This window comes from Neolamprologus brichardi, chromosome 3 (genome assembly GCF_056152115.1).
Source record: "Neolamprologus brichardi isolate AB-2024 chromosome 3, ASM5615211v1, whole genome shotgun sequence".
NCBI lineage: Eukaryota > Metazoa > Chordata > Actinopteri > Cichliformes > Cichlidae > Neolamprologus > Neolamprologus brichardi.
In genome coordinates this window covers 2,578,814-2,603,383 of record NC_142106.1, presented here as the reverse complement: position 1 = coordinate 2,603,383, position 24,570 = coordinate 2,578,814, and the positions used below count along the sequence as shown (strand labels likewise).

General features: G+C 40.1%; 1 protein-coding gene across 1 annotated transcript; it reads right to left on the bottom strand.

Annotated features, from left to right (window-relative positions):
• Positions 1 to 1,269: 1,269 nt before the first annotated feature.
• On the bottom strand, positions 1,270 to 23,196 carry LOC102786627 (cytidine monophosphate-N-acetylneuraminic acid hydroxylase-like). Its single transcript, XM_006806745.3, has 14 exons — positions 22,724 to 23,196; positions 22,554 to 22,645; positions 21,582 to 21,691; positions 20,193 to 20,383; positions 19,145 to 19,225; positions 18,976 to 19,042; positions 18,779 to 18,860; positions 18,563 to 18,700; positions 18,229 to 18,364; positions 16,690 to 16,833; positions 15,465 to 15,639; positions 14,154 to 14,270; positions 8,490 to 8,605; positions 1,270 to 1,402 (listed from the first exon to the last, which is right to left on the bottom strand). The coding sequence occupies exons 1-14, from the start codon at positions 23,194 to 23,196 to the stop codon at positions 1,285 to 1,287; spliced, it is 2,040 nt and encodes a 679-aa protein (XP_006806808.2). The 3' UTR covers positions 1,270 to 1,284.
• Between the last annotated feature and the right edge of the window lie 1,374 nt (positions 23,197 to 24,570).

Here is a 24,570-nt window from a genome sequence, read left to right as displayed (position 1 = left end):
TCTCCTTAACAATACACAAACAGTTATTTTATATCATCAGGGCTAACGCACCCTCATGCGTTAAGCAGATACAATACATGCATACATCAAATAAAAACCACAATGACTTTTAACACAGTTTGAAAACAACATCGCCTCGTTTCCATCCCAGGTGTCTTCCTGTCGCTGCTGGGCGCTCGCTTATCGTCTGGAACATCAGGCGCACATTCTGCAACAAACTGCTCTTTTGCAGGCACAATTTTGTAGTCACAAGCAAAATATGATTAAACTTTCACCTATAAATGAGTCTATCTACTGTGTGTGTGTGTGGGTGTGTGTGTGTATGTGTCAACCTGAAATGCACTGTATTTCACCTCTCACCTCACCAGCTAAACCTTGTAACCTTTCCACCACACAAGAGGGCCAGCACGTACACAACTGAAACTATATGTGTAATATATTGAATGAATGTTTTAATCAAATGATACTACTTAAAACTTAATAAAAGAATATGAACAAATAAAAGACAATAAAGAATAACCTGATTTAAGTGTTTTGTAAGCGTGTATTGCAATTCCTTCCACAGCTCTAGTCAACCTCACACTGGATTGGCCAGACATATCGCTGGCCAAAGCTCTTGACCTTCAATTAATGGACTGAGCCACAGCTCTTTTATAGGCACAGAATACAATATGTATAAAATGATTATAGTCATTCCCATAACAAGAGTTCAAAGATTGCCAGTATGTTTGCTCATCTTAATATAGTCTGAAAGCTATAAGCTGTATTTGTTAATACAATATGGATACTGCAGGTTAGATAATAATAAAAGGCATTTTATTCCACCCCACACCCACCTCACAGGCCTATACCTTCAAAGAGAGAGATCTCTGACTATATTCTTCACTTAACTGTTGCCTCCCCTACTTCCACAGACGAGCAGAAGGGCTGCACACTATCTATCTATCTACCCCCCCCCCCCCCCCCCCCCTCACACACACACAGACACACACCTGAATGTCTCTGACTTTACAATGGGCCCTCTGTGAAGGTGCCATAAACACGAGGCCCACTTGTAACAACATTAATGCATACAGCTAGTAAGAAAGTGATATTACTATTACTAAAGTGATCAGTACATCAGAAAAGAAATCTTCCACCACAAAAGAGGCACAGCAGAAGGTGGTGTGGTGCTTACAGCAAGAAGGTCTTGAGTCTCACCTGGTGCCTTTGAAATAGGCATCAGGTTTTCACAATATAAATCAGAAAACAGTAACTTGAGCTTCACAAATCCAGAATGCAAATTCATGACAAGGCACAGTTATTTCCCATCCCGGTCTCACTGATGGGGACGACCTGCTTTTGGAAGTGTTCCCAGTCGGGCTTGCAAAGCGGCAGCTCTGCTTGGAAGTGTTTCCAGAACCTAGAGGACAAAAGAAGGTGATTAAATGGTAGACTAGTACATTGACCATTTACATGTAGCTATTATTATTATTGAAGTTATTTTTCTTTTGTTATCATTTCCATATGTCCTCTAAACACATCACATGCGGGCAATCATAAAGTTACTCACAAAAGTAACCATTTCATTGTAGTGATAGTTAAACTGAGAGCTATTAGGCTTGGAAATGGCAATTCATATCGATTCCAAAACAGACAAATAAACATGCCAAAATAGGAGTGTATCTGTCTGTTTGCTTCCCCCCGCACACAGTATGGAACAGCCGTTTCTGTCAGAGAACAGGAGTAAGTGTCACCTATATAGGGCTGTTATATGGGCTCAAATTGTGGTCATAAATATTTTGTAATTTTAAATCAGAATGCATAGTTATGAATTGTTTTGTGTTAAGTTCTAAGTAAAGCACGTAAGTAAAGCACCCCTCTGACAGCCAAACCCATCTGTTCTGTGATTGGATTGTTAAATTTATGATTGACATGACATTGACCAATCAAGTGAAAGGGAAAAAAAATGGGAAATTTGTACGTGTAAGTTGAAACTCACAGACAGCTCAGGAACTTGAGTGCAGAGTTTTACATGTAGTTTTTTGCTTTGTATCTGTAACCTGACCTTAACCCTTTAAAACCGGTCGGAGCGGGCACGCTCTGTTTTGCATAACTATTTTTAAATCCCGGTAGCTCTGCAACCACGTAAGCTAGCGCAATAATTTTTTTTGCATATGAAACCGGAGGAGTTGTACTTACATCTTATGCCATCAGCTTGTCCTCGGTCACAGTTTCCTTCCACATATAGCTTTGCAAAACCTGCATAAAAAGCACTTGCAGCAACAAAAACATAATATTCCAGAAACACGCTTTGCCGATCCGATCAGCTGTTCATAACACTTCCTATGTCCATCAGCGCGAACTATCGCATGTCCGCCATGACCTGCCTGAAACCGAAAGTGACATCATTTTGTGGAAATGTAGTTTTTTACCATATAGCCTCATGAGCCTATACTGGTGTTTTTAAAAGTTATCTTTGACTTCATGACTTTCTGTGTCGTTTCTGGGATGCTTAGGACTCATATTGCACTGCTGGAAATAGTTTATTTTGATGCATATGCTACTTTTTTGCAAATTTGCATTATAATATTTATTTTCGTTTTTCCTGCAGTATATAAAAATTGGTGTATTTCAAAAATAAAACTATGAAGACACTCAAAATAAATTTCCTGTGGTGGGAAACTATTTTGTGCAACTTTTTTGTATTTACAGTTTTGAGGGATAAGCCTCTTAGATTTCTCTAACTAGACATATATGTTGAAAAACAAAAACGATTTTCAATTTTTTTGTAGTTTATTGCACTTTTTTGCAATTTATATAATTACTATGCACTTAATGCAGACATATTATTAAAATTTAGACTGTAATGGTTGTATTGATGTATAGCAACTTGAAATGCTCCCAAAAATGGCTCCACAGCATGTAAAAATATAATATAAGCTCTGGCTGACTTGGTTCTATGGTAGGTCTTAAAGGGTTAAGACAAAAATAATTAAACTTTTTACAAACACAAATATTTTTTTTACACACACACACACACACACACACACGCAAATTCTCATCTATAGATGCACAAACATAAACTTTTCAGATATTTTGGTCTACAAGGTAACAACTGACAGCTTCGCATTCTGATTTACAAGTACAAAATATTTATGACCACAATTTGAGCCCATACTGTTATTTTAGCAAAAAGTATGTTTGTATCTCACTTCAGGTCTGTATGCATTTTTATCTGTGTGGATCTGTCTGTGTAATCAGATGTGTTAATGTGCAACTGAATCTGTAAGTGTGTAGAAATATGTATCAATGACAGTCTTAAAGCTTTGCTCAAAGCACTGCTAATGCAGGTAAGTTATTTACTTACCCAGCATTTGAATTGGCTGTCCTTTTACATGTGACCTTGGCTGTATTTTTGCTGAGTCAGATCCACAAAAGTGTATGCAGAGTTGTGTGTAAGATAACGGGCTCAGGGGTCAGCTTTCTTTCAGGCTCAGTATGTACCACCAGCATTACTCAGTCTGCAAGTGTGACATTAGTTGACTGGTAGTGATGGTTGTGCCAATGCAATGTATTTACCATATGTAAACCTAATTCAGTATACACCTGTATGTATTATAAGAAAAATTTCAAAAAGTAAACTTTATGAGAATTTGAACTTCTTTGACTGATATAAGATATTTGTTTTAGGTGAATCATGAATGGAGTAGTCACAGGTGTTCCTAGTTATGGATAAGATGTATTTTTTTCTTACAATAATAGCTGCTTTTGACAGGTACTGAAAAAAACAAAAGAAAATTTGAATTCAGATCTATCTGAGCATGTCTTGCATCAGCACAACCACCATGACCAGCCCTCTAACATCACACCTCAGACTGTGTAATATTCCACGTGTTAGTATGTACTGAGCCTGTCAGCCAGAGCCCAGGATTACTAAAGTGTTGTCCTTCAGACAACTCTCCAAACAATTAAAGATGTATAAAGATAAACACATAAAAATTTCTAATTGTCTATAAAGCTCACGAGGTGGGCTTTATAGAGAATTGGATGATTGGGAAACATTCTAGAGGAAACCTGGTCTAGTTAGGAGAGACGGCATCCATCCCATTTTGGATGGAGCAGCTCTGGTTACTAGAAATCTGGCCAGATTTTTTTTGGCACTGCAGTGGTTTGTATCATATCTATCTAATAGACTCCAATTTGTACATGTAAATGGAGAGTCCTTTTCACACACTGAGGTCAATTATGGAGTTCCACAGGGTTCAGTGCTGTGACCAATTCTGTTTACATTATACATGCTTCCCTTAGGCAGCATCATTAGAAGACATAGCATACATTTTCACTGCTATGCTGATGACACCCAGCTCTATCTGTCCATGAAGTCAGATAACACACACCAATTAGTTAAACTGCGGGAATATCTTAAAGACATAATGTCACGGACCCGGCTCTGGAGGACTCGGGGGTCCGTGGGCAGGATGGACCATTATTATTATTGTTGTTGTTGTTGTTATTTGGGGATGTGTGTTTTTCTGCACTATGCTGTGTTCGGTGTTCCACTCATATGTAGAGGCAGGGTGTGTACATGTGTGGCTGGAGGACAGCCACATGCAGGCCTGATGGGTGTGGCCCTGCAGGAGGACTGGCCACACCTGAAGTTCCTGCCACACACCTGTTGGTGATCAGGGCTCGTCGGGGGAGCTACTTAGGAGACGGTTGGAGCTCCCACCGGCGCGGGATCATTAAGCTAAGACTCCAAGTCAGTGTGTGTAGTATTAGGAAGTGCGGATCGTGTGTACGCTGGTTCAGTGTTTAACGGCTGCTTCTGTTATTGTCCTGCAGGTGGAACGAGGGACCAGAAGGGCAGCACGCACAGGGTGTGCAGAAACACGGCTGTCTCCCAATTCAGGGTCTGCAGCCTTAAAGTACGCAGCCTCAACGATCTTCAAGGGCCGCGTACTTAAAGACCGCTAAGGCCGGAAGTGCGAGGCTTGTGAAATGGGACAGTCTAGCCTCCGTTGCGCTGCCCAGGTTGCCTAGCAACCATGATACTAACAGCTGGAAACGTTTCATACAGCTTTGTTTGACAGAAATTAAGGATAAAATCTTTTGTTCATTTGTTTGTTTGTTTCTACATGAGCTTTGATCATTCTCTGTAAGATTAAGCTCAGCTATTTAACAGCGTATATTGTAAAGTAAAGGCTGTAAAACCAAGTTAGTACAAACGTCACTAATGTCACATAACTTTGCCGACATGTGGCCAACAGTAATGTTTTAATGATCTTCATTATTAAACATTTGCTCATAAATAAGTGACATAATATTCAGTACTTACTTAAGTTTACTCTTCGGGCGCCCCTCATCCGCCGTTTTTTTCGGCAAAATTATCCACACCCACCGCCGCGCTATGCATTCTGGGATATGTTGGGCCACGAAGTCTACACCGCCACGTCCTTAAAATTCAGGGAAATTAAGGACGCATTTGAGGGCCGCATTTCGGGCAGCCTTCGAATTGGGACAGCCTTTGTCGCGTCGTGGTGACGTAATCGGCCTTAAAATGCGGCCTTTAAGGCTGCAGACCCTGAATTGGGAGACAGCCCACAAATGCCGGGAGCACGAGCACGGACGTCGGAGGGGAACACACACATGGGAGTCTAGGGATTTATTGTGCATCTCTTACCTCACTGTAAATAAATGCACTCTCTACACATAGGCTGTGTCCCAATTCAGGGTATGCACGCTTGAAGTACGCATTTCAAGTGCGATCACGTCACCGCCACACGACGACGGCTGTCCCAATTCGAAGTGCACTCCAAATGCATACTCCGAATGCGCCGTCAATTTCCCCAAATATCAAGCGTGGTCTGGTGCACTCTTCGTGGTCCCATATATCCCACAATTCATAGCGCGGCGGTGGGTGTGGATAATTTTGCCGCAAAATACGGCAGGAGGGAGCGGCCGAAGAGTGAACTGTCAAAAGTAAGTACTGAATATGACGTCACTTATTTATGTGCGAATGTTTAATAACGAAAAACATTAAAACATTACTGTTGGCCACATGTCGGCAAGGTTAAGTGACATTAGTGATGTTTGTACTTTCAGCGTTAACTTGGTTTTAAAGCCTTTACTTTAAAATATACGCCGTTCAATAGTTGACCTTAATTCTACAGATAATCTGATGATTTTGTGCTCGGTTTGCAGACCTGAATATCACGGCACAAGCAGGATTCACTGCACTGTTAATGTTAGCTATGTTGTATTGCTGCCTCTGTTTGGTGGTGTCGAGCATAACGGACTTTAACGTGTGTTTGAACGAGCTGACGGTTCACTCGTTAAGCTGAAAGAAAGATGCTTTAATCACAGCAGTCACACATGTGTCCACTGTACCATCTGGGAACTCTTCTTGTTTAGCACTCGTAATAACACAAACACTAAATCCTCCTGTTTGTAGCAGTGTGTACACCTGAGACTGTCACCTGTCTGTCTGTCCTGCACTCTCTCTCTGTTTCTTTCTCTCTGATAGTGGAATAAAAGTATGAACATGTGTTTATAAGTTACACTTGTGTTTGAATCCTGCAGCTTATCACACATTTGATTTCCATGTGTGACAACTGCAAGTGTCCAGAGTGAGGACAGACTGAGGGACCCACTGCTGCACATCATCTGTGAGGCTTTGCACCCCTGATGATCCACCAGGACAAACTCAGCAGTGTGTGAGGAAGAGGAGGAGGAAGAGCCAGCAGCAGCTGACAGATGGAGAGAATAGACAGACTGTTCCCTGTTTGTGAAGGACTGCTAGGAAAGTTTAACATAAGTAATTGTCTGTCCTGAATCAGTCTTATTAGGTAATGTTTAAATAATTGTATATTTTCAGTGTGGGAGAAAGTACTCAGTGCCTTCAAGTTACACACTATGAAAGGCAGCAACAAGTTTAATGTTCAGAAACCTAAAGTATGTATCAGCAGCAGAATGGAGCTAAAAATAAATGTTTGTTTCCGTTCTATGAAACTTTGAGTATTTTGGATTAGTAGCACTGCTGTGTTTGTTGCATCATATTGCTTTAATTGTTTATATGCTTTATATATTCTGAGGTAAGTTGCTGTATAGTGTTACATCATATTCTATAAGGATGTTATGTGTTTGTAGACTTTCTGCCCAGTTTGACCCATTTAGCAGAGGACAGCCTGTTTAAGGCTCTGATATCTATTCTGTATGACTTAAAGCAGTTATGACATGGTTTGATTTTCTCTCCCAAAACAGTTATCACAGCTTGTACATTTTGTTTTTACACATATATGTCAGCAATGAGCCAAATTTAGTAATGCCAATAAACTAAACGAACAATATTTGTCTCTTATATATGACATATGTATAGATACATCTATGCTGTCACAGATACTTGTCTTTGAGTGAAGATTTACGGTAATAGAACATATAAATAACTGCAACTTGAATCTTTGACCCAGAGTTCAAGTTCACTGCTGTTATGTATATATATATATATATATATATATATATATATATATATATATATATATATATATATCATAATAATCTGACAATACATATAATATTGGCCATATTATATTTACATTACAACAGTGAGATGATTTTAGTCTCATGAACAACATTAGCTAATTGTTATTTACTAGCTAATCTTAAATGACTGTTCAGTACAGAAATGAAGCCCAACAATCATGTTTTACAGTCCTGTGGTCTCAGCCTCAGATACTCAACTAATCAAAGTGATGTCATGACAAAAATGAACAAACAAAAAAAACATTTTTTCTCCTTCATTTCTGTCACACAAAACTGTATGTAACGTTTCTCGCGGTTAGTATCATGGTTGCTAGGCAACCTGAATAGCGCGACGTAGGCTAGACCTTCCCATTTCACAAGCCTCTCACTTCTGCACTTCTCGTACTTGTAGTACGCACCGTACATAGTGTGCGTACTTCAAGCGTGCAGACCCTGAATTGGGACACAGCTATAGCGATCCGCGCCTGGGTCCTCCTTTTCCCCCATACCCCTACGGTCTGCCAGCCAGACCATGACACATAAAGACCTGGATGACCGCTAATGTTCTGCTTCTTAATTCAGATAAAACTGAGGTTATTTTACTCGGCCCTGAAAATCTTAGAAATATGCTATCTAACCAGATTCTTACTGTGGATGGCATTACTCTGACCTCCAGTAACACTGTGAGGAACTTTGGAGTAATTTTTGACCAAGACATATCCATTAAACAAATATTTAAGACTGCTGTCTTCCATTTGCACAACATCTCTAAAATTAGAAATATCCACTCTCAGAGTGACGCTAAAAGACCAGTTAGACTACTGCAATTCTTTGTTATCAGGATGTCCTAAAAACTCCCTGAAAAGCCAGCAATACACCCACTGCATTTAAAGTCAATTGGATGAGGAGTTGTCAACGAGCAAAGAACAGAAAAACAGATTTACAGAACATGAAAGAATTCTCAAACATATCAGATAAAATGTCTGTACTTGTGGTGGTAGATGTCTGGGTCTCGGCTGATGCGGTTCTGGAAGCCAATGTAGAGGTCATCCCATAGACAGCCATGAAGCACCACGTACCTCATCACTCCAATCCTGTTTTTAATCTAAAAGGAAACCAAGAAGGGTTACTGCTCTGTGCAAGTAAATATGTTCTTGAAATATTTTGTGAATTCCTCAAACTACGATTCTTTTACATCTTGTACAAGCACTTAATACATTAACCCTTTAAGATCTACCAGAGGACCAAGTTTGCCAGAGCTTATATTATATTTTTACATGCTGTAGTGCCATTTTTATGAGCATTTCAAGTTGCAATACATCAATACAACCATTATAGCCCAATGTTTAATAATGTGTATGCAGTAAGTGCATAGTAATTACATAAACTGCAAAAAAGTGCAATAAACTACAAAATTTAACATATATTTCTAGTTAGAGAAATTTAAGAGGCGTAACCCTCAAAACTGTAAATACAAAAGAGTTGCACAAAATAGTTTCCCACCACAGGAAATTTATTTTGAGTGCCTTCATAGTTTTATTTTTGAAATGCACCAATTTTTATATACTGCAGGAAAAACGAAAATGAATATTATAATGCAAATTTGCAAAAAAGAAGCATATGCATCAAAATAAACTATATCCAGCAGTGCAATTAGAGTTCTAAGCATCCCAGAAATGATACAGAAAGTCATAAAGTCAAACATGACATGAAAAAACACCAGTACAGGCTTATAAGGCCCTGAAGGTAATTTCCGCGAAAATGACGTCACTTCCGATTTCGGGCAAGTAATGGCGGACATAGCGCATAGTTCGCGCTGATGTCTATTCCAACGTAGGAAGTGATATGAACAGCTGATTGGATCGGCAAAGCGTGTTCCTGGAATATTATGTTTTTGTTGCTGCAAGTGCTTTTAAGGCTATATAATGCAGCTGCATTATTATATAATCCACCCACTGTACCAAAATAGAGCAGAGCAGCTACCTGAACGCTACTCCAACAGAAGTCGATTATCTTTTTAATAATTTTACCTCTATCTCTATTTAGCCAACCATCCCTTTAACATTAACTAGTAATGACTTCATGAACTTCTTCACAAATAAAATTTTAACCATTAGAGTAAAATTATCTACAGCTACTTTAATTACCATTGATATTCACTTACTCTTTTTCTCCAATTGATCTTTCTGAGTTAACTTCAGTAATTACTTCCTCCAAACCATCAGCTTGTCTTTTAGACCCCATTCCTACAAGACTGCTCAAAGAAGTCCTGCCAATAATTAATGTTTCAATCTTAAATATGATCAACCCTATCTCTAATAATCGGCTATGTGCCACAGACCTTAAAGCTAACAGTAGTTAAAAAGTTGCTTAAAAAGCATCTCTTGACCCAGTGGCCTTAGCTAATATTGGCCAATCTCCAACCTTCCTCTCATAACAAAAATCCTTGAAAGAATAGTTCTCAAACAGCTAACAGATCATCTGCAGAAGAATGATTTATTTGAAGAGTTTGAGTCAGGTTTCAGAGCTCATCACAGCACAGAAACAGCTTTAAAATGGTAAATGGCCTGTATTTGTATAGCACTTTACTAGTCCCTAAGGACTCCAACTTTACACATCCAGTCATCCACACACACATTCTTACACTGGGATGGCAAGCTACATTGTAGCCACAGCCACCCTGGTGCCCACTGACAGAGGCGAGGCTGCCAGACACTGGCGCCACCGGGCCCTCTGACCACCACCAGTAGGCAACGGGTGAAGTGTCTTGCACAACGACACAACAACCGAGACTGTCCAAGCTGGGGCTCGAAACGGAAACCTTCCGATGACAAGGCGACCTCCCAACTCTTGAGCCACAATTGCCCCACGATCCCTTTAGTAAAGGTTACAGATTATCTTCTTATGGCCTCTGACAGTGGACTCATCTCTCTGCTTGTCCTGCTACACCTTAGTGCAGCATTCGTTACTGTTGACTATAATATCCTATTATAGCGATTAGAACATGCTGTAGGTATTACAGGTACTGCGCTGCAGTGGTTTGTATCATATCTATCTAACAGACTCCAATTTGTGCATGTAAATGGAGCGTCCTCTTCACACACTAAGGTCAATTATAGTGTTCCACAGGGTTCAGTGCTAGGACCAATTCTGTTTACATTATCCATGCTTCCCTTAGGCAGCATCATCAGAAGACATAGCATACATTTTCACTGCTATACAGATGACACACAACTCTATCTGTCCATGAAGCCAGATGACACACACCAATTAGTTAAACTGCGGGAATATCTTAAAGTCATAAAGACCTGGATGACCACTAACGTTCTGCTTCTTAATTCAGATAAAACTGAGGTTATTTTACTCGACCCTGAAAACCTTAGATATATGGTATCTAAGCAGATTCTTACTCTTTATGGCATTACCTTGGCCTCTAGTAACACTGTGAGGAACCTTGGAGTATTTTTTGACAAAGACATCTACATCTAACTACAGTCACTGTATTCTGGTCTTAATTAATTCACCAGACTCCTCATTATTATTGTCCAAACACTTCACATTCCACATGATTATTACTCAAAAAGCTTCTGCACTGAAACTCCATTGCTTTCCCAGGGTTACTGCTCTCACTCTGAAGCACCTGGAAAGTGGCCGTCGACTTTGAGGAGCTGGATGTAGACAAGCAGGCCATGCTAGAACTGGACACTGATGCGGAGGAGCAAGCTGTGCTGGAACTGGACACGGATGTGGACATGCTGGACATGGCCGTGGTGTGGCAGCTGCAGGACCAGACAAGGCAGGACCAGATCAGGGAAGGACTAAACGATGGTGTGGCAACCCCTAGTGGCTGAATGGCCAGTTACATGGCTGCTGCAGATGATGGATCTGGTGGCACTGCTCGTGACACTGATGGTTGGACAGGCTCCTCGGAGCCTCCGACGGAGACAGATGGCTGAAGGGACCCCTTGGGATGTCCAGCAGGAACAGAGGATGGCTGAAACGATCCCTCGGGACCTCCAGTGGGAAGAAAGGACAGCTGAAGCGGCTCCTCGGACCCTCCAGTGGAGACAGACAGCTGAATGGGCCCCTCGGACCCTCTAGCAGGGACAGACGCAGGGCCAGCAGGTCTAGAGACCTCTGGCGGTGACGAGACAGAACCACAAGGCCCAGAAACCTCTAGCAGAGACTAAACAGAACCAGCAGGCGCGGAGTTTTCTGGCAGGAATGAAGTTAACTGTAACTGCACAGGGAACAAAGCTGGCTCGGAATGCAACGGCTGGGTCTGTGCAGTGCAAGCGGTCTGTCTTGGCAGGGCCAGCAAGACGAAGTCCTTAGCTGGTTGAACAAGCTCTACAGAGCTTCCAGCAGAGGATGGAGGTGGCTGGGTTGACGGTTGAGCCAATGACTGAATTGCAGACAACTGAGCAGGTGGCTGAACAGCAGACAACTGAACAGCAGACGGCTGAACAGCAGGTAACTGAACTGACGGCTGAACAGCAGGTGACAGAGCAGGTAACTGAGCTGCACATTGAACAGAAGACTGAGCTGAAGACTGAACAGCAGACGACTGAACTGCAGGAGACTGAACAGCAGACGGATGAACTGCAGGCATGGAAGGCTGTGAGCGGACAAAGTCTGCTAGTTCTCAAGCTTGTAGCATGTCCCAGACCCTGTGCAGCTCTTTAACCAGGCCCGTTACTTCTGGGCGCTGGTGAAAATGAGGGTTCCCCTCTATAATCGCCTTGATGGCGTTTATCCCTACCACGCTTGCCTTGATATCTGAGGTGTGGGAAATTCAGATCATCAGGTCTTGGATGCGGGCCAGGTCCCACTCCTGGGATAACCCGTTGGGTCCATGTAATGATCGCATTGTTCTGTGTAGCAGGCAGGATTGGACCCAAATGCAGGACTCTCAAAGATGGGACTTAAACTCAAAACACAGCTTTTATTGCTGGAAAAACTTTTGATGAAATTAAACACTTACAAAAACAAACCAAAACCTGAAATGTAAAACGTGAAACTAAACACCAGGAATGTAACAGGGCTACAAGACAAACACACAGCATCAAGGGGGTGTACAACGTGACACTGACAAAGAGAAACAGACGGCTTAAATAGACTGTGGAGCAATCAGGGAAATGGAAAACAGGAGGGAGACACAATTAGACATAACGAGACAAGGAGAAGCAAAATTAAACACACTGCACAAGGACAAAGACTATCAAAATAAAACAGGTAGTGCATGACAGACACAGACTTGACATTGAACAAAAAGGACACAGGAACAAAATCGAAGAACTAGAAATCACAGAACACAGCACTAAATTACTAGAAATACTGTGACAGAAACCAAAAGACTAATACAGATAACAATGATGAAATCAAAGATCAAAAATAGAACAAAACTCAATACACTGGGTCACCAACCCAGGACTGTGACACCTTTATTTCAGAAGTACACCTATAGTTGTGGTAACAGTATATATACATTAGGGGTGCAACAATACTCGTATCGATATTGAACCGTTTGATACAGTGCTTTCGGTTCGGTACGCATATGTATTGAACAATACAAAATTTTTAATTTATTTTATCAACTTTCCTTCTGACGATGCTGTCTGTGTTAAGCGCTCAGTGGATCTGCGCTCGACAGTGCAGCCTAGGCGGAGTAGTCGAACGCAGATTAACTGAGCGCAGGGCAAGCTAGCGAGACAGAAGTTAAGCTCTCCTTGCAACATGGCAAATTGAACCTCCCCCACCCTCATTCAGATCTGGCGTTTGGAACAATTTTGGTTTTCATGTGACGTATGACCCTGAAGGTAAGCGCGTCATGTACAAAACTAAAAGTATGTTGGATGTGCCACGCAATGCTCAATTACATTGGTGGGAACTAGTGCGTTAGCGCAGTTAGCTCGTTAACGTGTTGGCAATCCAGCCCCACGCACGGGGCGATCCGCAGTAGCTCGTTAACGGAGATTTGCCGTGTTGTGGCATTAACGTCATTTCAACGAGATTAACGCTGACAGCACTAGTGGGAACACAACGAATATGACTGCACATTTACTCCGACATCATCCTAGTGCAAAGAAAAGTGAAAACAGACAAAAACAACAAGCACGCACGCTACAAACTTTACCCGAGTCATTTAAACAGCTGTTAGCACATGATTCTCCTTATGTGGACCTGATATGTTTAATATGCTGCTGAGAATATAGCCCAGAAGAAGCGTATAGTATAGCTTTTATTTCGGAAAGAGCCATTTCTCTGTAATAAACTCTCTTTTCCAAAGATGAGTGATTTCTCGATCAGATAGATTTTTTTTATTACTTTGTTGTTTCAGCAACATTATATTTAAAAACTGTACTTTTGAGTTAAAATATATATTTATAATTTTAATTATACATTTTTTAAACATTTTTTTGGTATCGAAAAAATATCGAACCGAACCGAACCATGAATTTTGTGTATCGTTGCACCCCTAATATATATATAAAACAAATAAACAAAAAAGCAAGCAGAACAACATGTTTCATATGTTAGATGGAACACATGATAATTTCATCATGAAATCATCTTGGTAGTCATGAGAAATTACTATTATTCAGGTTCTGTTATGCTGCTGTCTGTGTGTTTAGTGCTCTATAGTGACTCACCTCCAAGTAGGAGTGCTCTCTGTTGGGTCTCTTTGTGGGGAATGAAAGATCCAGAAAGTCCACCAGATAGTCATAACCATCAGTGATGCATTCAAACTTGTCATCTGTTTCAATGACCTACACAGAGACATGTGCATTTCAGCAGATTTGCATCCACTCTGAGTAAGATAGCAATGTAATGGAAAAAGAAGTGAGCCAAGGTGATTCATAACAGCTGGAAGGAAGGGAATTGACGATGAGGAATCAGAGCAGAGAGCTGGGTTTTTATTTTGCTTTTTTGTCTTTCATTTTAAAATGTCATCATTGCAGGATGTGAACTACATCTCTATTTCTAGTTTCTGTTAAGGTACTGCAGAGGCTGCTGAGGCATGATGGAAATTTTAAAAAAAACATATAAAGATAAAGACAAGGAACATTTCTGCTCAGGTATAACAAAAAAAAAGTACACCAATGTTCATGTATGTTCATCAAACAAGAAATGTCAGACTGAAAATATTGGAGTTCCTTTTAATTTTGTTAAACTTTATAGATCACTCCATAGGACTTTATGGCTTACAAGGTTAACTGAAACTAAAATAATACCAAAATCACTATTATGTGCATTAAAAAATGTCAGTCACTGTGAATAACAACTTTGCTAACAGCTTAGCTCATTGGATTAGCCAAATGAAGCTTATTCATAAATTCAATAAGGAAGATCTGTAGTCCCACAGATTCTTCAGGCCAATCAGCCTCTGCTCTGCCGACTTTAAATCTCATCTGTCATTTTCCCTTCCAGACACCATCGTGCAACTCACAGAGTCTAAATTCAGAGGGCGGTCCTGCCCTTTCCCTATCACTGCTGGGATTCTGTTCTGCTGCGATTGGCCATCACAGTCTAATCCCAAATACCTTAATTGAATTCTGTAAGTGAATAAATCATGTTTAGTTCCTTCCAATGATTTCTCCTTATTGAATTTCCTCCCATCCATCTATTTTTTAGCACTTATCTAACTCATGTTCACAGAGGAAGGAGTCTAAGTTTTCACAGGGTGGGAGGCGGGGTACACCCTTAGCAGGTTGCTAGTCCATTACAGGGTCACAATATACAATAGTTTTGGGGGGTTTTCCCCCTTTTTTTGGGAGGGGGGTTATGCATTCCCCCCAACCTTGCAAAAATGGACAAGTGTATATATTTTTACTTTTCTGGGGGCCTCTTTATTATTTATTTATTATGAAGCAGTAAGCAGAGAAATGCTTTTAAGTAGGAAAGATCATGAAAATAAAGTAAATGCCAAAGAAAAGTAAAACATTTCTGTCAAAACCATTTACCCGCACAACCAGGTTGTAGTTTTGAAAGCCAGCCCATGTGTAATAAAACTGGATCCAGTTTTGATGTTTAAATATGTCAGACTTGATGGCGCTCTTCAACTCATTCACATACAAGTCGAACTCCCAGCTGTCCTTGTAGATTTTTGCACTAGCTGGGGGATTGGTGATGGCCTCCCTACGGTTGGTATTAGCAAAGAAAGTTGCAAAGAAAATATTTCATTTAACACTTGCATGTGCAGTTTACATGATGTGTTACAGGGGTCTCAAACTCACAGCCCAGGGACCACTTGCAGCCATATGAAGGCAATATGAGCAGAGAGTACAAACATACTGAGTGACTGGCTGTGTTAGTTCAGTGAGAGTCAAAAACGAATGTGTACACTTATGTCTGCATTTTTATTTTGTTAAATAAGAACAAAATGATAACCGAAGTGCAGCCACAAAGAGAGTACCAGTGTGTTTATTTGGTAGTTCAATCAAAGGCTTCAGTTAGTTAAGAGGGAGGAAAAAAAATCTGCATTCACATTTGCAGTTTTGTCTTATTATACAATATCTAAAAAAAACAAAAACCCCAAACAAACCAAACAAAACGCTACATTTTCACAATTATTAGTCGTTATTTCTTGTTTGTTTGTTTGTTTGTTTGTTTGTTAGTTTTGTAGTACCATTTTACTTGAACACTAAACTGGCCTCCAATGACATGACAATGCCAGCAGTGGCCCACACCTCATTTAAGTTTGAGACCCCTGTTGTATATTTGGAAAGTTACTAATCCTGCCTGTGCTCTTTATAATGATAATAACTTTTTTAACAAAATAATGCCATCATGTTATCACACAACATAGGCAAATGCAGTCAGATTTGGATTTTCTCCTCTACATGAAATAATTGAGTAGCAGTAGCTTGTCAGTAAGAATCAAAGTCATATACATTTACTGGGCACTTACATCAAAACGGGAAAAAGACAGGGCTGAAGCTACAGCTCAAAGAAAAATCAATAAAAGTGGCACATTTTACTTTTACATTTGCAGTGCAGACAATGAATATTTGGACAGTGAAATTTTTTTCCTCATCAGACTCTCAGAAACAAAATGATCTGTTTCTACACTGGCATTGTAGAGACTGTGTTTTATGTAGTTGTATTACAGAGATGGAATAACAGTCTCTTTCTTTCCCACATCAACCAGGAATGGAAAACACAGATAAACATGTGAGCTATTCCAACCTGTTGGTGGGGTCTCTCAGAGCGAGGCCGAGGTCCAGCACAGCACCTGGCTGCGGTGTCCAAGTTTTGATTGCTGGTGCAAGCTTATTAATGAGTGCACTGAGGTCCTCTGCACTGTTTTTGATATTCGTATCCTTTATGTATCTTCCAACCAACACACAGTACAAACAGACACATAAGTAAAGGGACACATAAAACACAAATTAGGTCTCATGTGTTTAACTTGACAGTCATTAGCAGTAGTGTCACTGTCAAAACATAAGGCCACAACTGTGTTGTACAACCATGTTTCCAGAAAACATGAATGCTGTGTATGATGTGGATAATGTTAATCACATCCTTATTTAATAACATAACAAATGTATTGAATCAAACAGAAAAAAAGTCTTCAGTTTAAAGGTCTTATGCTAACAACACATTTCACAAACATCGAAGCAGCAGCAACACAAGACTGGGAGAATTGTGTAATGTTAAAAAAAAAACTGATAGAAAATCTTAAAATCAATGATAAATGAATCTAACCTGCTGACAGTTATAAACACAGTTCAGTATAAAAGGAGCAGCTCATCAAAGTGGAGTCATGGTTGTAGATTGACTTGCCAACACAAACTGCATATCAGCTCATAGTGTCACAGGCTGGGTCTCTGAGTTCATTTTGTATTTGTCTCATTTTAGATTTGTGATTAGTTTGTGTCATTCCTATTTAGCTTTAATTAAGGAAAGGCAGTTATTATTTATTGTTTGCTTGGTTTCTATGTTTGAGTTCTTGTATCATTCATCACGTGTTAGGTCTGTTAAGCTTGTTGTCATGTCTAGTTTCAGTGTTTCCTGTTTTATTTTGAAGGAGTCGTGTGTTCTTTGTTCATTATATTTAGTTTCACTTCCCCTGTCTTGTCATTAGGCTCATGTCAGTCAGCTGTTCCTCCATGTGTTCCCACTTCCCCTAATCACCTCCTGTGTATTTAAGTCTTCTGTTTTCAGTGTGTCATTGTCAGATCGTCTGCTTTTTTTTCAAGCTAAGAAGTTATGTTAAGTTTCCTCATGTCAAGTCCATGTTCCTGTTGTAGGTTTTTACTTAATTTAGCTCACCCAGTTTAGTTTATTGTTAGCTTTGCCTTTTTTTTACAGTTATTTTGCGAGCCTCAATAAACGGCTCATTTTCTGTTATTCAAGTCATGTTTCACATTTTGTTTTCGTCTGCATTTGGGTCCACCCTTCACTCTACACACAGTCAGCCCTGCTGATTGTGACACATAGACAGCTGAAACAGAGCTACAATTAAACAGGGAATAGATAGAAAAAGGAGCCCATATATAGACCAAACCCTGTTTTGTTTGTTATTGTACATAGTTGTGTTTTAAATATTAACTTGCCCAGATGAACTACATATCAGCTTTGACCTTGGAATTTAGATCAGATCAGCTAACTTTGTTGTGAGGATTCTTCTGCTAGGGAACATAAAAGTAATTCAAAACCAAAAAGCTCTGCACTTTATTAATTCATCTCTGATGCTGTGCAAACCCTTATTACAAACTCTACCTGTCTAATGGATGAGCCTCCACAAAGTATCCAGCGAATGGGCAGTAGATCCTCGGCTGCAGGGATTTCACCAGTGTAGCTTTGTAATTCAGTAGCTTCTTCCTCTCATTCTTGATAAACTCTGCCTTCCAGGAATCTGGAAACACATCAACAACATTTGCTTCATCTCAGCAGTTTGGTGCACTTTGACACTGTTGATCACAACATATCAGTTTGAAAAGTCAGTTCTTACATCGCTAAAAGAGCTACATGTAACCGTCAAAGATTCTAGCATAGATGCTGTTGTGTGTAGGTGGAGGTAAAACCTAACTAAGCAAACCTAACTCGGGCTCACCACTGTATTTCCCTCCATAGAAGGTCATCGGGAATCCAGAAGCTCCTCCAGCAAAGTCAGTCATCATCACGTCCACATTTTGTGGTAGCCTGCCTCCATTCGGTCTGGTGCAGTCCACAGTGTTGAGGATCATATGACCTGCAATAAAAACAACATTTTATATTATAATCAGACTTATTTTTAAAGCACAAGTAATTATATTATTCAAAATGACACCTTTGTAGTCAACAATGATGCATGTGTCCATTTCAGGATGTACACCATCCATCAGGATCATAAATCTCAGGTGATCATCAATCTGAGTGAGACAGCAAGATTCATTTTTACTTCTTTATGGAAATCATATGATTTTAATATACAAAATGGGTTTTTTTGTAATTCCTCTTAAACAAATGATAGAGGCAGTGACTTACATTTTGCCAAACACCAAAGGGAAGGACTTTAATATTGGTCAGCTTAACTTGGCTTTCCTTTATATACCTGTCACACCGAATATACCAGTATGTGAATAACAGACCAACATTGGATAATTTATTTCCTCTGTAATTTATGGGGACAATTCAGCTCCACTTCATTACTAACCAAAACACTGGTCTGGATGTGTCACCGACATATATCGGGACGTCCGGCCTTCTTTCTGCCAACACTTTCAGCGTGGGATAACTATAAAGGAAACAGAAAAAGTCAGTGCCCTGCACTGTAAATATAAACACCCTTCATTTCTGAAAGTTGGTCTCTTTGTAGATTTTGTATTTGAGGTTCTAGCCAGTAGGAATAAAAATATGTAACATTCTAAAAAAAAAATTTATTTCTCTCAGGAGCTCTAAAGAGCTGTTCAAAGCAGAGAAAAGAAGGGAGAGATAAGCAAAGTGGAAAAAATGGAAACAGATTTTTGATTCTGAATTATATTCAATAACAGTTCTAATTATATTATGTAGTTTTCATTGCAAAATTACTAATAACTATTTTTTTATTTGTCTTTTCTAATAGTATTAATTAAGTTATTTTTATTTGAAATTACTGTATGTACAAGTACTTAAATTTGGCTACATTAGATTAACATAATACCAAGTCAGATATTTACATGAAACAAAAAATAATTATTCTTTAAGTAAATTGAAATATTGTGTAAAACATTTAAAGTTTAAGTAAGTAATTTTAGTAGTGGTAATTTTGGTAATTTTACACTGATCATTTTGTTTCTGAGAGTAAGTACACTGTACTGACTGGGACAGATTGCAGAGTGCTCTACATTACTTTTGTAATAATTTGTAATTAATTATAATTATTTTTTAATTAAAGGATGTAAAAGTCTTTTTACATCCTTTAATTTAAGGATAGTATACCTTCTCTTTACTGTGACTGTATGCAGCTGGTGCTGTTTTCCTCTTTTTGATTTTGCTTGCAGCTGGTCATGGATCAAGTATTGTAATGTAGATTACAATATTGCGCCATAAGAAATCAATAAAATTCCATGTAATCAAGATGAATAGAACAGCTGAAGCAAAAACTACCATACTATACTATACTGTACTATACTGTGTTTGCTCTGAATCATTTACTTCAAACAAAAATGGCAGTAATATGTAATGCATATTTTTATGCATTTAACAATATTAGCAGAGCTTGCCTGAGGTGGTCTGAGTGCATATGGCTGATGTAGATGAGATCTGCACCACAAAGCCTGTCCAGGGCGTCTGCTGGAGGCTCATGGAGAAGCCACCAGCCCCTGGCAAACGCAGGACCCTTCAACCAGGGGTCGAACATGAACCTTCTCTTGCCAAGCTGTAGCTCCATGCAGGCATGGGTGAAGTATGTCACCTGAGGGGAAAGTAAAAGAATATTTATGTTTTGGAGACTGTACTTGATGTACTTTTCACTCTTAGTTCATTCATTATTATTATTATTATTATTATTATTATTATTATTATTATTAGCAGGCATGGAGGAGATCCAGGCCCTAGACATCCAGAGGTCCCCCAGAGCACGAGAGCCCAAGGAGGACCAACAGAGGGGCAGCCGCACCCTCTCCTGGAAAGAGCTGAGGAGAGCCCCAGATTTGGGGTCACCCAGCAGCCACGGTGCAGAAGCCACAGGGGGAGCCAGGCCCTGTCAAGCAGCCAAGAGCCACTGGGAGTGAATTGGTACATAACTTAGCGCCCAGCCCCGGATGCCAAGAACCACCAACGCACCGATGGCTGAGGGCATCAGCCACCGGCAGGGAGTGTGGTGGGAGGTGATAGGCCCCTACACCTGGGGGGGCTGAGATGTTCACAGAGAGATGGAGTCTAAGACGTAACCTAACACACAGACATAGACAAACAGGCACACACAGGCACAAGCGTGCATTCCCACCCTCATGCACACATATGTAAATACGCAGCCCTTGCCTAATGTGGAGACAATCAGAAATGAACAGTGTAGACACACTCACACTCCCCAAACATATTCTATACCCTCAGGTCCAGGTACCGTCGCCCCAGGAGGGGCAATCTGCCCCTAGACCCAGGAGATGTTGCCCTTTTCCCTTGTGTGGAGACAAGCAGTAGCAGTGAGGCCCAGCATCCCAGACCCCGACCAGACAGCCAACTCCTCCTCCCAGCCCCCGTCCCCAATGGCAAAAAGAGAACGGGTGTGTGTGAAGACCCCATACCTTTCTCCACCTGCTCATATGTAGTGTTGCTGCTTGCTGTTCTAAAGTGCATTTAAAAGACGGGAAGGGCATGATGCTTTCTGCTAGCAGGTGTCAGCACGGCCCCTCCCGACAACCTTCAATGTCTACATGCATTTAAAAAATTGAGAGGTGGGCACCTGCACCAGAGGTGAGTCTGAATACACAGACCTTCCTCTTCATTCATTATTGAGATACTTTGACATAATTAAGATTATTATTATTACTTATATAATTTATTACACAGATAATTTTGCATAACAGTCTAATAAGGGTAAAACAATGCACAGCAGTGACTGAAAAACTCTGTAAAACATTTGTTACTTCAAGTGTAACAGCAACACATACTTTCACTTCTCCCTTCTGGAGCTCCAGAGGTTCTCGAGGATCAGCCATCCAGGGATCAACGGGGCTCAGTTCCACCAACTGAAGCCCCCCATCATCCAACATTGATACCTCTGCAAGTGCGACAAGAAGCTCAGGAGTAGTATTTAAATGGTATTTATATTATTCTCATTATATTATTATCCATGCATTAAATATGGTCATTCATACTGACTCACATGTATTTATACTGTAGTGGGCTTTTTGGCACAAATGTATAATTGTTATTACTTTCAAAGGAATAAATTACATTAAACAGTTCCAGTCGTGGAAATTGTCAGTTGGAAGGATATGTTTGACATTGGTTTCTTGTTTTGGTTTGCTTTCCTGGTCAGAGCTCTTCACAAATGTTTAATTATTGTTCTTAGGAGGCAGTACATTTGCACAATGACTGAAACTTGCAGCACTGGCACCATTTCCATATTAATGATCAAAGAACTGACCTTACAGCCCATTGTTCATTCAGTGGGCTGGTTTCAGTCATTGTGCAAATGTACTGTTCATAAGGTTGGAGAAACCTGCAGTCAGCTGAGACTGAAGAAGTCACTTGGATGAGTGGAAAAAAATGTAAATTACCAAGGAGAGAATTACATTGCATTAAACAGTTTACATCCCAGTCATCTGCAGCATGGAAATGTCTGTTGGAAAGAATATGTTTGACATTTCTTGATTACAATTACTGACATAAATTGTCATGTTATTCTTTAGAAGAGGCCCTCTACCAGTTTAGCATTTAATTTAATAAAGTAGTGAAGGTAATTGCTATTCTGATTGTTAGAGCCTACTGTGGCAAGAGCTATATTTAAGGTCCCCACACATCCCGTAAAGCACCTTTACAGTTTACATATTTATATTTCAGATTTAACATCCAACACTCATATTGCAGGAAGTGGAATATCAATATACAGTAAATGGCATTTTACAGACAGAACTTACCAAGCTCATCCTGCAAGAAGCTGTCAGGTGGGTTCACATATTTCATTGTTGACACATTTAATTTCCAGTTGTGTTTGGTACATTTAACAGTCCTGAGGGAACAGAAAATTCTGTCAGCTATAATCAAAAATTGACAATGTATAATCACTGATATCTGCTCCTGCTCTCACATGCCATCCAGATCTTCAATGTCTTTGATGAACAGCCCCCCTTGATGCTTGCACTGGTTCTTGCATGCTTTAAAGTCATTGTTGCTCTTAAATATGATGTAACACTTGCCATCCTCTGGGCTTTTCTTGAAATTCACTCCTTCTTTGAGTGAGCCAACTGCTTCAGCATCCAATGACAACAATACCTTTGCTATTTGAGAGGCCATTGCACCTAAATGTTCAAATTCAAAAAGAAAAGTTTTAATGCACAACCTTTTGAGGCAAGCACAAGGAGTCTTACAATGACCAATGGAAAAAAACGGACCAGTAGTTACAACTGAAATGGCATCTAAACTCCGTAAATATAAATATACTGGCTCCTCAGGGAAGTGGCCAGGCGCATCCTCGGCACATGCTAATAAAGTAAGTGGGAGTTCATCGTGTTGCTCGCAGTCGGACACCGTGATAAAGTATGAAGGTTTGAAATCGGACATGCTTTCTTCTCTGAAAAACAATATCTCCACGATTATCAGGTCAGAACTGAGATGTGCGCTCGCAGAGGATTTTGACTCCCTGAAGAACGAACTGAGGGAAGTTAAGAGGGAGATTGCTAAAAACACGGCTACAGTCCGCTCAGAAATTAACAACATCAAGTCCACCATTAGCAACCTGGAAGAGGGTTTATCGTCATGGTTGGACAAGTTTGTCAGCCTCCAAGGGACGGGTGCAGGATTACAGTCTGAGCTGTTTAGCATTAAATAAAAGTATGAAGATATGGAGGCAAGAATGCAGAGGTGCAATATTCATATTGTGGGTGTTGCGGAGGACGCTCAGTTTCCACCCTATTGAAAAAATTTCTGCAACTGGACAAAGACATCCTGGTGGACCGCTCACATAGAGCCCTTGCTCCCAGAAGACCCAGCGGGAAACCTCCAGTTATCATCGCTAAGACCAGCTTCAGTTTACAAGTCCTCACCTTGCCTAAATGACAATATTCACTGCTTAAAACGCTTAAAAGCTGAGCACTTGTGGAAGAAAACTCATTTAAATGCTCATCTCCTTTAGTTAAAGGATCTGTTAGTTTCTTTTAACAATGCAATTAGAGAGCTGAGGGCTGCCTATTTCTCTTATCTAGTTGCAAAGAGTAGAGGTAATCCTAGTTTCATTTGGCACCATTACTGACATTATTCCTCCTGCTCCACCTGCTGCCCCTATCACTTCCAACTTTCTTGCATTCTTAGTGATATAAGAAATAATTTTTCCCTATCATCTTATGCATTGTCAGCTCCTAATCCAGCTCGGTCTGTATTTTAGATAGTTTTTCTCCTCTTTCACTATCTGAGCTAAAAATAGATATCTCAATGAAAGAATCATCCTGTTTGCTTGACAGTTTGCCTGCATCGTTATAAAAAAATGTCTTCCATTCTATTGGCCCCTGTGTGCTCACCATAATTAACACTTCACTGACATCTGGTAAAGTCCCTGCTTATTTTAAAAATGCTGCTATACACCCACTTAAAAAACAAAAAACAAAGTTAGACCCTTCTCTAGAAAACTACCATTTACTGATAAGATTTCAGAAAAGGATGTGGCTAAGCAGCTTATAGCAGTTTTATACAAACATAATATTCTTAACAAACTTCAGTCTGGCTTTCGTATAACCCATTCTACTGAAACAGCCCTTCTTAGGGTCTCCAATGATATTTTGATGCAAAACGATGCAGGAAAATGTTCTCTTCTCCTGATGTTGGACCTCACATCGGCCTTTGATACAGTTCAATATAATATCCTACTTGAAAGGCTGAAACACTGGGTCGGTGTATCTGGGTCTGCCTTAGAGTGGTTCTCATCATATCTGTATGAAGGTT

Excerpts from the sequence above, each read along its gene's own strand:
- LOC102786627 (XM_006806745.3), bottom strand. The coding sequence starts at position 23,196 with ATGTCCGATTTCAAACCTTCATACTTTATCACGGTGTCCGACTGCGAG. Across the intron at positions 16,834-18,228 it reads GAGGCTCATCCATTAGACAG|ATACATAAAGGATACGAATA; the intron begins GTAGAGTTTGTA and ends GTTGGTTGGAAG. Across the intron at positions 14,271-15,464 it reads ACTACAACCTGGTTGTGCGG|GTCATTGAAACAGATGACAA; the intron begins GTAAATGGTTTT and ends GTCTCTGTGTAG.